The 13,405-nt window shown below is 38.7% G+C and overlaps 1 protein-coding gene across 1 annotated transcript; it reads right to left on the reverse strand.

The window, feature by feature from the left end:
* Positions 1-748: 748 nt before the first annotated feature.
* LOC102669237 (uncharacterized) lies at positions 749-12,127 on the reverse strand. The gene is made up of 6 exons (XM_014772090.1): positions 11,999-12,127; positions 11,548-11,918; positions 11,014-11,250; positions 9,671-10,640; positions 956-1,040; positions 749-849 (listed from the first exon to the last, which is right to left on the reverse strand). Exons 1-6 carry the CDS (start codon positions 12,125-12,127, stop codon positions 749-751), a joined length of 1,893 nt encoding a protein of 630 aa, XP_014627576.1.
* Positions 12,128-13,405: the final 1,278 nt, after the last annotated feature.

Here is a 13,405-nt window from a genome sequence, read left to right on the forward strand (position 1 = left end):
TTGTTTTCAGTACATCTGGTTTATCCCAATTTTGGTCCAATTTGCTTTGTTATTAAAATTTAATTTGTAATTTAAATGTTAAAATTTATAACTATTCTGAAATTATATAATTTAACCATATATACGTACAGTAAAGAATAAAAAAAGTTGGTTTAGGGTCTGTTAGAAACATGTCTAAGTATCCCTGTTCGAGCATTTTTTAAAATTATGTGGGAGCTGCTTGAGACTGTCCAGGGCCACTATTTGGCATGTTTGCACGTCAAGGAACCAAAAAAAAATAAAAGTAGCACCCCGTTCCATCGAATCACACCTCAAACCGAGGCACCAAAAATAAAAAAAAGTTGGTTTTCGGCCTGTTAGAAACATGCCTAAGTACCCCTGTTCAGACTTTTTTTTAAATTATGTGGGAGCCGCTTGAGACTGTCCAGGGACGCTATTTGGCATGTTTGCACATCAAGGAACCCAAAAAAAAAATAAAAGCAGCGCCCCGTTCCATCGAATCGCACCTCAAACCGAGGCACCAAAAATAAAAAAAGTTGGTTTTCGGCCTTTTAGAAACATATAACTAGCATTCAGTTGAACACAAATATAACAATTTGACACACTAACATTTATTCATGGAACAATTCATTAATTACATGAACATAAATCCAATGTAAATATAGATACATAAATATTACAAGTTCAGTGTCCGCTTAGGTCTACGTGCGTTGTATTAATTGTCATTAAGCTTAAGTAGTGTGGCATTCTACCTACATATGCAATTGGCCATTGTTTTGCCTCCGGATACGAATTTCTTGACCACAACAATGCCATAGGCGGTAAGGGACAACGATCTTTCAGATAAACCTGTTGTAAGTGAAATTACAATAATAACTTAAACAAACAAACCAACTCATTCAATAATTGAAATTATTTGAGTAAACGAATTTTCAATGGACCTGAACAAAATGACTGCCAAACACATGACCGACGCATATCATGCGGTGTGCAGAAGAATCGGCCGGTGGTCGACTTCTGAGAGGAAAAAATGTGAAGCTCTGTTGTCGTGACAACGATACAAGGATTACATTATATCTTGACGCAATTACATATCCCATATCCGTTATATCCATCCATTTGTCCATACTAACTGATGCAAGCTCCATTGGAGCTTGTAGGCCTAGGATCTTCTTCATCAATGGATTCTTTTGCTTCTTGGAAAATAAATGGCAGCGGAATGGAGAAGGAAGAGAGAGAGGAGACGCCACTTCAAGGAGAAGATGAGTCTAGAAGAAGCTCACCACCATAGGAGGCCATGGATAAGAGCTTGGAGGAAGAAGGAGATGAATGAAGGGAGAGGGAGAGAAGAGCACGAAATTTTGTGCTCAAAAGGAGCTCTGAAATCTAAAGTTAATATTCAAATGCTCAAAGTTGAAAAAAATACACACACATGACCTCTATTTATAGCCTAAGTGTCACACAAAATTGGAGGGAAATTCAAATTTCACTTGAATTTGAAATTGAATTTGTGGAGCCAAACTTTGGAGCCAAAATTTCACTAATTATGATTAGTGAATTTTAGTTATGGTTCAGCCCACTAATCCAAGATCAATTCCAAAATTCTCCACTAAGTATGCTTAGGTGTCAGGAGGCATGAAAAGCATGAAGGACATGCACAAAGTGTGACTATATGATGTGGCAATGGGGTGTAGTAAGCAAATGCTCACCCCCCCTCTAAAATTTAATTGGATTGGGCTTCTACCAATTCAATTAAATTTATTTCCAACCACACACATCAAATATCCACTTAGTGCATGTGAAATTACAAAACTACCCCTAATACAAAAACTAGTCTAGGTGCCCAAAAATACAAGGGCTGAAAAATCCTATATTTCTAGGGTACCCTACCTACAATATGGAGCCCTATATACAAGGACCAAATATAATGACATCCTAGTCTAATATGTACAAAGATAATTGGACTCAACCTTGGCTCATGGGCTCAGAAATCTACCCTAAGGTTCATGAGAACCCTAGGGCCTTCTTCAGCAGCTCTAGCCCAATCTTCTTAGAGCCTCTTGCTCATGGTTCTAGTGATTGGTCCCTTCCTAGGGAGGATTGCATCATCCCCTTCCCCTTGAAGAGGATTTGACCTCAAATATGTTAGTTCCTCCTCCTCAATATCAGCTCCACCTGCAAAAGGAGTTAAATCAGAAATGTTAAAAGTGGTGCTGACTCCATACTCTTCTGGGAGGTCCAACCTATAGGCATTGTTATTGATCCACTCCAAAACCTGAAAAGGTCCATCCCCTCTAGGGCTAAGCTTGGATTTCCTTTTAGTAGGGAATCTATCCTTCCTAAGATGGAGCCAAACCCAATCACCCTTATTAAGAACTAGCTCTTTTCTTCCTCTATTGCCTTTAGTTGAATACACCTTTGTTTGGTTCTCTATTTGGTTCTTAACCCTCTCATGCATCTTCTTTACAAATTCTGACCTAGATTCCCCTTCTTTATGTATAAAAGAAGTGTCCAGTGGGAGGGGAATAAGGTCTAACGGTGTTAGGGGATTGAACCCATAGACAACCTCAAAAGGGGACTGCTTGGTGGTTCTATGAACCCCCCTGTTGTAGGCAAATTCTACATGAGGAAGATACTCATCCCAAGACTTATGGTTGCCTTTCAGAAGAGCCCTTAAAAGGGTGGATAAAGACCTATTCACTACCTCTGTTTGCCCATCAGTTTGTGGATGACAAGTGGTAGAGAAAAGAAGTTTAGTTCCTAACTTAGCCCATAAGGTTTTCCAGAAGTGGCTAAGGAACTTAGCATCTCTATCTGACACAATGGTCCTAGGCAAACCATGGAGTCTCACAACTTCCTTGAAAAAGAGTTTTGAGATGTGGAAAGCATCATCCACCTTGTGGCATGGTATAAAGTGTGCCATCTTGCTAAACCTATCCACTACCACAAAGATAGAGTCTACACCTCTTTGGGTTCTAGGAAGCCCAAGGACAAAGTCCATACTAATGTCTACCCAAGGTGTAGATGGGATGGGTAAGGGTATGTATAGCCCATGAGGCATCACCCTAGACTTGGCTTGTAAACAAGCCACACACCTAGTGCAATGCTTATGGACATCTTTCTTCATATGGGGCCAATAAAACTTTTCTTTTAGTAAGACAAGGGTCTTGTCTATCCCAAAGTGGCCCATGAGCCCACCCTCATGGCTCTCTTTCACAAGTAATTTCCTAATGGATCCTTGGGGTATGCAAAGCTTTCCCTCTTTGAACAAATACCCCTCAGCCAAATAGAATCCATCTTGGGCCTTTTTCCCACAACTCTCATAAATGGGAGAGAAATGTTCATCTAAAGCATACAAGTCCCTAATATTATCAAATCCTAAAATTTGAGCTCCTAGGGAGCAAAACAATGTGTGTCTCCTAGAGAGGGCATCAGCTACCACATTTGTTTTTCCCTTTTTGTATTTGATAACATATGGAAATTGCTCTAGGTACTCTACCCATTTTGCATGCCTCATGTTTAACTTGCTTTGCCCTCTAATGTACTTAAGTGATTGATGATCACTATGAATGACAAATTCCTTGGAAACAAGGTAATGTTCCCAAGTTTGGAGGGCTCTTATTAAGGCATAAAGCTCTTTATCATAGGTGGGGTAGTTGAGGGTGGCACTATGAAGTTTTTCACTAAAATAAGCAATAGGGTGCCCACCTTGTAACAATACAGCTCCAACTCCCACTCCAGAGGCATCACATTCTAGCTCAAAAGTTTTAGAAAAGTCAGGAAGAGCTAGAACAGGTGCCTTAGTAAGCTTTTCTTTGAGCAAAGCAAAGGCTTGCTCTTGTTTTTCACCCCAGGTAAATGCCACATTCTTCTTCACCAGCTCATTGAGAGGTGATGCAATTGTAGAGAAATTAGGAACGAACCTTCTATAGAAGCTTGCTAACCCATGGAAGCTCCTAATATCTCCCACACTTTTTGGGGTGGGCCATTCTTGGATGACCTTGATTTTCTCGGGGTCCACTTGGACCCCATTTCTACCAACTACAAAACCTAAGAAAACTATATTATCTACACAAAAGTTACACTTCTCTATATTTGCATAGAGGGTGTTTTTCCTAAGGACTGAAAGAACTTGTCTGAGATGTCCTAAGTGATCATCTAGGCTCCTACTATACACTAAAATATCATCAAAATAAACAACTACAAATCTACCTATGAAATCCCTTAAGACATGATGCATAAGCCTCATAAAGGTGCTTGGTGCATTAGTGAGCCCAAAAGGCATCACTAGCCATTCATACAAACCAAACTTGGTCTTGAAAGCAGTTTTCCACTCATCACCCTTTTTCATCCTGATTTGGTGATAACCACTTTTAAGATCAATTTTTGAAAAGATATTGGCACCATGCAACTCATCAAGCAAATCATCAAGTCTAGGAATGGGGTGCCTATACTTTATAGTGATGTTGTTGATGGCCCTGCAATCTGTACACATTCTCCACGTACCATCCTTTTTGGGCACCAACAACACTGGCACAGCACATGGGCTTAGGCTCTCTTGGACCCAGCCCTTCTCCAACAATTCTTTAACCTGAGACTCTATCTCCTTAGTCTCCTGAGGGTTAGTCCTATAGGTTGACCTATTAGGAAGGCTTGCTCCTGGGACTAAATCTATTTGGTGTTCTATTCCCCTTAAAGGAGGTAGCCCAGGGGGTATCTCTTTGGGAAATATATCACCAAATTCATGTAAGAGTTCTTGGACCTTTGGGGGTAAGGTCTCAAATGTAGGAATTGTGGCAGTGCTAAGGGATGTTTCCCTTGATAGGAGAAGGTAGAAAGATTGTTTAAGAAGGAGTGCTCTTTTAATATCACCTTTTGTTGCAAAATGATTTTCCTTCTTAACAATCTTCTTGGAGGAATCCTTTCCCTCTTTTTCCTTCCCCCTGGCCTTTGAAGACAAGGCCTTACTATCTTTCTTTTTCTTTTGTTTTTCTAATTTTTCTTCCTCATCCCTCTTATCTTTCATAGTTAGTTGATCTTTGGCCACCTGTGAAGGTGTTTGAGGATGCAACACAAATTTAGTGCCAAGATGGGTGAGGGTAATCTCATTAGTTAGGCCATTATAAATGATCTTCCTATCAAATTGCCACGGCCTTCCTAAAAGAATATGTCCTGCCTCCATGGGAACTATATCACAATTAACTTCATCCTTATATGTCCCAATGGAGAAAGGTACCTTCACTTGTTGGTTAACTATCATTTCCCCTTGCTCATTGAGCCATTGAAGTTTATAAGGTTTTGGGTGGGGAATGATAGTGAGGTTCAACTTGGAAACTAATCTTGTGCTACAACAATTGCAACAAGATCCACTATCCACAATGAGAGAACAAGTTTTATCTAAAATTTTGCATCTTGTATGAAAGATGTTCTCTCTTTGGGATTGAGATAGATCACAAGATTGACCTCCAAGGAGCCTTCTAACCATTAAGAGGTCACCTTCTTCATGGGGGTAGACTTCCTCACTAGACTCTTCACCCCTTACTTCATCTTCACTTCCACTAGAGGAAGGGCAAGAAGTAGTCTCCTCTTGACTACTATAAATGTCTTGACCCCTCATGATCATGGTTTTCTTTGTGGGGCATTGAGAGGCAATGTGACCTCTCCCAAGACATTTGAAGCATTTAATTTTGCTAGTCCTTTCTTGGGAACTAGTCTTAGGGGTGTATTTCTCTATGGTCTTACCCTTATCTTCCTTGGGTTTTGAAGGTGCAGCCCCTAAAATTCCATGGGCTTGGTCCTTCCTTGGATAAGAGTGAGAGCCATAAGATTTTGAAGAAGGCTTTCTTTTAAGTTGTTGCTCCACTTTTATACAAAGTTGGACTAGCTCATCTAGGTCCCTATATGGAAGGAGTTCAACCTTGTCCCTCACTTCCATATTGAGCCAACTAAGGAACCTAGCTATGCTTGTTCTTTCCTCCTCCCTAAGTCCAGCTCTTAAAAGGAGTAGTTCCATTTGTTGTCTATATTCTTCAACACTCATACTCCCTTGTCTAAGCCTTTGGAGCTTGTCCATAAGCTCCCTTTCATAGTAGGAGGGAATGTGCCTCTTCCTAAGGGCACTCTTAAGATCATTCCAATACTCTACTGGAGGATCCCCATGAATCCTTCGTTCTTTAACAAGGGAAGTCCACCAATAGAGGGCATACCCTTGAAAGCTAAGGGTAGCCAATGGAGCTTTTCTCTCTTCGCTAATATGATGGCAAGCAAAGAGTTGTTCAACCTTCATTTCCCAATCTAAGTAGGCCTCAACATTATCTTTTCCGTGGAAATATGGGAGGCTAATGTTAACCTCTTGAGGCCTTCTATCCTTTTCTCTTCTTTAGGAGTGATGTTTAGTATGTGAACTATGACGCCCTCTATAATAGTCGCTAAGTTCTTCACTTAAACTCTTGCAAGAGTCATGACTACTATAGGAGGCATGTTTTTCTCTTTTCATTTCTTTCATTATTTTTCTTCTTTCTTCCTCTCTTATTTTCTCTCTTTCATCTTGACTTATTTCTTCCACTCTTTTTTTACCTTTTTCTTTTCTCTCTTATTTTTCTTTCCACAACTTAAGGGATCTCAACTCATCTAATATCTTATACAAGGGGTCCTTAGGAGTAGAACCCTCACCATTAACACTAGATGAAGAATGAAGACTCATGTTGGTTCCTAAGTTATGGTTCTTTCTTGTTGGGGGTTTGAAAACAAAAGGTAAAAGAAACTATGGTTGAAACTAGCCAAAATAAACACTAAAAGAGGTGTGAAAGATAAGGTAAAAACTAATTGGTAAAAGGCAAGCTATCTAGGTGGTTTGACAATGGAGGGTAAAAGAAATAATCTATGAAAGTAAGCAAGAAATTAAAGTGCAAGAAATGCAAACTAGGCGGATCCTAAGAGTGTTTGGATGACCTCATTTAAGGTTCCCAACAAAACACTCACTATCCTAAGGGAAAATTGCCTAAAATTATTACACACAAATGGAAGTAGGGTGACCTAGCGGAGGCTCCCAACTTACTTCCAATGAAAGCCCTTTTTGTTACAAAATTTGAAAGCAAAGCAAATTGCCAATTACAAAATTACAAAGAAAAAAGTCCTCAATTGTGGTGGCTATTGTCTCTTTAGTGTTTAACTCAATTTGGAGTGCTTCTTAGTCCAATAGCTCTTAAGGTGGTTGGCCCCTTGCTTCTTGACTCAAATTCTTCAAGATATGGCACCAATCCTCCTTTCCAATTCCCTATATGGCAACTCACAAGCAAGGAAACAAAGAGACAAGCAATAACCAAAGACCAAAAAAAATGAAATGAAAGCTAAACCAATAGAGTTTTAACAAGACAAATTTCCAAGGATTATTCAACAATTAAAGCAATGAAAAGCACAAAAAGCAAGCTAGGACTCAAAGAGAAACCTAGAATGGCTCTAGAGTAGAGTAGAAAAACTCTAAAAAAAAAGACTCAAGAAACCTCTAGTTTTGGCACTTGTTTTCACAATAATTTTCAATTGAAATTTCAGAACTAGGATTGGTATAAAATAGGCACCAATTATAGAACAAATTTTGAGCCAAAACAACAAGCACACTTTCCTTTCACTTTTCTTTTTTTTTCTGGACACTGATTTTTCTGCCAACTTGTGAGATTTTTCTTATTTTTTCCTTTAATCCAAATCGCTTGGTTCTTTTTTTATTATTTTTTTCCAGATGTCTAGAAAATTCAGTAAAAGTTTCAGCTCAAAAAACGTAGCGACCAATTCCCAGTAATTTATACAAGTTCGTATGTTCAAGCAGCCAGCACCAGCGATTTCAACCTAAAAATCAAGAGTAGTGTTTATGTTGCTTAAGGCTTGGATAGTTACAATTTGTGTTTGCTTATGCTCAATTATCTTGAATAACAAAATTCAAGAGAGCTTAAGACTTATTTGATTCACAAATCCAGCCACAACTCAGCACCACAACTCAACTTCATCATAGGCATCATGTAGGAAACTTAGAAAGCAAAAAAAAAGTTCAAGAACAAGACTACTTTTAGGAATTGATTTAGAACATGTTATGAACTAAATAACATGCATGAATTAGACTCAAAATTCAAAAGATAGGCTAAGAATGACAAGAATACATGAACAAATGTATCTAGAATTCAATCAACAAAATAAAATTCAACACAAACTTAGAACATAATGTGACAATTACTATGACTAAACATGACTCTAAGACAACATGGATTAAGTGATTTACACTTAGATTTTTGTGTTTTTTTTTTCTAATCAATATTTTGGAACAAAATTTAGATCTAAAGGTTCAGCACAAGAATATTATGAATGAAAATTGATAGAACCTAAAATCAACACAAAAACAAGATTCAAGAGTAGATCTACAAATTTTGAACCATAGAAATGCAAGAACAAGTGTAGATCTAAGATTTAATCGGTTTATTTTTTTTTTAATCTACTCTAAACAGCACCAAACCACAAGAAAATGGAGGATATACATGGAGAATAAGATGAAGAACAAGGAATTAAAGAGAATTCACCGAACAAAAAGATAGAGGAAGCAAAAGAACATCACCTGGATGAAGATGCTCTTGATACCACATGATGCAAGCTCCATTGGAGCTTGTAGGCCTAGGATCTTCTTCATCAATGGATTCCTTTACTTCTTGGAAGATAAATGGCAGCGGAATGGAGAAGGAAGAGAGAGAGGAGACGCCACTTCAAGGAGAAGATGAGTCTAGAAGAAGCTCACCACCATAGGAGGCCATGGATAAGAGCTTGGAGGAAGAAGGAGATGAATGAAGGGAGAGGGAGAGAAGAGCACGAAATTTTGTGCTCAAAAGGAGCTCTGAAATCTGAAGTTAATATTCAAATGATCAAAGTTGAAAAAAATACACACACATGACCTCTATTTATAGCCTAAGTGTCACACAAAATTGGAGGGAAATTCAAATTTCACTTGAATTTGAAATTGAATTTGTGGAGCCAAAATTTCACTAATTATGATTAGTGAATTTTAGTTATGGTTCAGCCCACTAATCCAAGATCAATTCCAAGATTCTCCACTAAGTGTGCTTAGGTGTCATGAGGCATGAAAAGCATGAAGGACATGCACAAAGTGTGACTATATGATGTGGCAATGGGGTGTAGTAAGCAAATGCTCACCCCCCCCCCTCTAAAATTTAATTGGATTGGGCTTCTACCAATTCAATTAAATTTATTTCCAACCACACACATCAAATATCCACTTAGTGCATGTGAAATTACAAAACTACCCTTAATACAAAAACTAGTCTAGGTGCCCAAAAATACAAGGGCTGAAAAATCCTATATTTCTAGGGTACCCTACCTACAATATGGAGCCCTATATACAAGGACCAAATATAATGACATCCTAGTCTAATATGTACAAAGATAATTGGACCCAACCTTGGCTCATGGGCTCAGAAATCTACCCTAAGGTTCATGAGAACCCTAGGGCCTTCTTCAGCAACTCTAGCCCAATCTTCTTGGAGCCTCTTGCTCATGGTTCTAGTGATTGGTCCCTTCCTAGGGAGGATTGCATCACTAACCTAAATCACAAAACAAATACACGTGTCACTCATGTAAACATTATTTATATAAATAAAAAGCATAAAACACATACCTTGGATAACCCATCCACGTGTAGGGACAACCTCAGCTGTTCATATCTCTCCGTGCCACCAAAGATCTTTATGTAGTCTTGCAACCATTTGCCAAGTTCTTTAATCAATTCGTTATGCATCACAGCCCAACACTCTTCTCCCATACCTAACAAAGCAAAAACTGACTGATATCCACAATTATCATCCGCTTTCACATCAACAACATCCTCAATGAAACCATGCATAAATGGCGGAAATTGATCCAACATGGGGATCATCCTTGCTGGCTTCGGTGGTTCAAAAGATGATGCACTGGGTCTAACTGAGGTGTTGTTGTTTTGAACTGAATGATAAGCATCAACATACTCCCAATAAGATGGATCGCGCTTTGTCGATCTTTCGCTTCTTTTCATTACCTTTTTCGGGACACCTTTCATCTTAACCTTTGTTGGAGGAGGACACATAGAGGTCTCATCGGGAAACATAAATTCTCGAAGTTTACTCTTGAAAGTAGCTTTCCCGCAAACATCAAGTTCCTCGAATCTTTTATATATTCTATCCATCTCTTCCTTGATGCTAACTTCGGCCTCACATAGCCCCTGGTCTGAAAAATTAAGTCTCCTCCAGTACATATGGACTACATCCAGTGGGATGCTTCCACCATCATACCTTTGTAGCTCGCATGCACAAGGAAGACCTAGCGTGGTTCTCAAGACACACCCACAAGAAGATAGATTGTCTTTGAAATGATGTACGCACTCAAACTCAACCGAAATTTCATTTAAAGCGTACCTTGACACCATTCCCAAAAGTCTCTTGTATAAGGTTTTCTTAAAAACATGACCAACGACATGCGTACTTGTTTCGAATGATGCTCCAATTTCAGTGTGCTGCAGCGTCATCATGTTGTTCATTGCATCCCAAACACTACAGAGGTCTCCAATGCTATTCTGTAATACCTTTTTCAGAGACCAATGAGCAGATTCAACCCTACATTTAAAACACACAATAGACAAGACAAATTAATAACAATAATGTTCCAAACAATCATTAAAAGAAACTTGACTAAAATAATAAAACATTTAAATACCTATTTGTTGTTGTGTTGCCTAGGTGCATCACCTTATTCGTCTAGGCCGTGATAAATTTCTCCTTGTGTGGGACAATCCATGTCTCACATACGTAGTCAACGAACATTGGCCACGGGGAACACGCTACTTGAAACCTTTGAAGGTGCTCAGGGAACTCCTATTCCGAAGGACAATCTACCAGGTTACCCCGGCTATCCATTATGTAGTCCCAGGCATTCTTCTGACCAATTAGTGATTTGCACTTTGCCTTCACATTCTTGTCTATGTGAAACCTGCACAACAAATCCGTACACTCCGGAAACACAACTTTCACAGCATTCATTAGGGCTAGGTCTCTGTCTGTGACAATAACAATAGGAAGGTGATCGTTTCTTAAAAAAAGGCCTCGAAACTGTTCCAATGCCCATACAAGATTGTTCACACGCTCACCCTCCAGATATGCAAACCCAGCAGAGAAAGTCATCCCGGTTGGTGTCACCCCCACAAAGTCAAGCAATGGGAGCCTGTACCTATTTGTTTTGTAGGTATTGTCTATCAAAAAAACAAAATGACATGTGTTACATAACTTAATTGCATCTGGGTGACACCAAAACAAATCACACACCACATCTTCATCCTTCAATCTATGCCAATGAATGTATTGGTCACGTTCAAGGAGCCTCATTAGGTGTTGCATTTCAGTGTCATCTCCTCTGATTGAAGAACGATATGCACTTCTTGCATTGTAGATTTGTTTGATTGTGGTGTAACTGTTGGAGTTGTGCTCCTTCAACGTTAGCAGGATGTTTCTTGGTTTCACATTCGACTTCGTCATATCAGCAATGATATTCTTCTCATCATCTGTCAATCTCCCAGCATATGGATGTCCAACTAAGGTCTTCGCCAATTCATGGTTGTGAATCCCACATATCAGCTTCACCGTCCAACCTTCACCTCCATGCACTGGTTTTCCACAAATCTTAAAGGGACAACCACATTTTCTAGTGCCTGTGTCTCTTCTAACAAATTCTTTCTTCCTACACTTGTACTTATCGCTCCTTTCACACCCAATTAACACAAATGAAGTTCTTCCTCTGCTACCAGTATATGTATCAGACCTCATAATTACTGCAACAAAATTGTTTTCATGGGCAACTGTTCGAGCCCACTTCAAAACATCTTCTTGGGTTGCAAAGACCTAGGACACAACCACGACATATTAATTTTTACGCAAATCATACATTAGACCAAACAACTAAAACTGATCGACATGATTACCTGAGAAGTATTAAAAGCATCTGAACAATCAACATGTCCTTCATTCACACCACAATCTTGTTCATCTTGAAAATCCATATCAACTTCTTCAGACATCGAACTGTAATATGCCCATTGATCTTCGTCCATCTTAATTCAAACTATAACTATCACCTGATTCAACATTCAACTAAATAATTCGAACAATACAGCAACCCAAAAAAATTTACAAACTATGAATATCAAACTAATTCAACATTTGACAACCTCACACAAATATTTAATCTACATATACATCAATATTTTAACAACAACCAAATTCAACTTTTAATTACATAATTTCAAAATTATAACCTACAAAGTTCATTTAACCAAAAAATACTTCAACCTAGGCAAAAAAATTAACACTTCAACCAACAAATATATTTTTATGTTTCACATAAATTACAAATAGAATTAACCAAAATAACATTCAAAATAATCTTAAAACTAAAAAATCATAAAACAAATTACTCCACGGAAGAAGGTTTCTTCCGTAGTTGACATTACAACTGCGGAAGAATACTTCTTCCGTGGAGTCTCACGGAAAATGTCTTCCGCAAGACTCCACGGAAGAAGCAGTATTCCGCAGTTGTAATGTCAACAGTGGAAGAAACCTTCTTCCGTGGAGTCTTGCGGAAGACATCATCCGTGAGCACTCACGGAAGAAGTATTCTTCCACAGTTGTAATATCAACAGCGGAAGAAACCTTCATCCATGGAGTCTCACGGAAGACATTTTCCGAGAGATTCCACGGAAGAAGCTGTCTTTCGCAGTTGACATTACAACTGCGGAAGAATACTTCTTCTGTGGAATCTCGCGGAAAATGTCTTTCGCGAGACTCCACGGATGAAGTTTTTTTCTTCCGCAGTAGTAATGTCATTGGCGGAAGAAAATTTCTTGCGTCGAATCTGAAACGCTTACACCATTCTACTACCCAAAATAAACAATCAAACACAGAAAAACTATGTACCTTAGTTGACAAATATCACACCAAAGCAGAGCAGAAGCACAACCAGCACGGACAAATATCACACAGCACAAGCACCACCATGGAGAAAACGAAGAAAGCAACCATGAAATAAAAAAAAAACAGCTTTTTATAAAAGAAAAATGTTCAGGGGCATTTTCGGGTTTTTGAAAAATTGTTGGGTGCCCCTAACAATTCCCTCCCTATACCCTCACAATCTCGATAGTATCTTCTTGGAAATTTATATTTGTCCCTACCCTATTGCTAATGACCCCTACCAATTTTTGAAAATGGGATGAAAAGACATCATTGCACCTCTCTAATTTTCCCCCACCTCCCCAGCTTTTGATTGTAATGGAATTACAATTATGTTGTGTTGGTGACACATGAAATTGCAATTCCGTTGTATTGGGGACACA

The sequence above is a fragment of the Glycine max genome, chromosome 2 (assembly GCF_000004515.6).
Source record: "Glycine max cultivar Williams 82 chromosome 2, Glycine_max_v4.0, whole genome shotgun sequence".
NCBI lineage: Eukaryota > Viridiplantae > Streptophyta > Magnoliopsida > Fabales > Fabaceae > Glycine > Glycine max.

Excerpts from the sequence above, each read along its gene's own strand:
- LOC102669237 (XM_014772090.1), bottom strand. The coding sequence starts at position 12,127 with ATGGACGAAGATCAATGGGCATATTACAGTTCGATGTCTGAAGAAGTT. Across the intron at positions 1,041-9,670 it reads ACGTGGATGGGTTATCCAAG|AGCTTCACATTTTTTCCTCT; the intron begins GTATGTGTTTTA and ends TCACGACAACAG. Across the intron at positions 850-955 it reads CGTCGGTCATGTGTTTGGCA|GTTTATCTGAAAGATCGTTG; the intron begins GTCATTTTGTTC and ends CACTTACAACAG.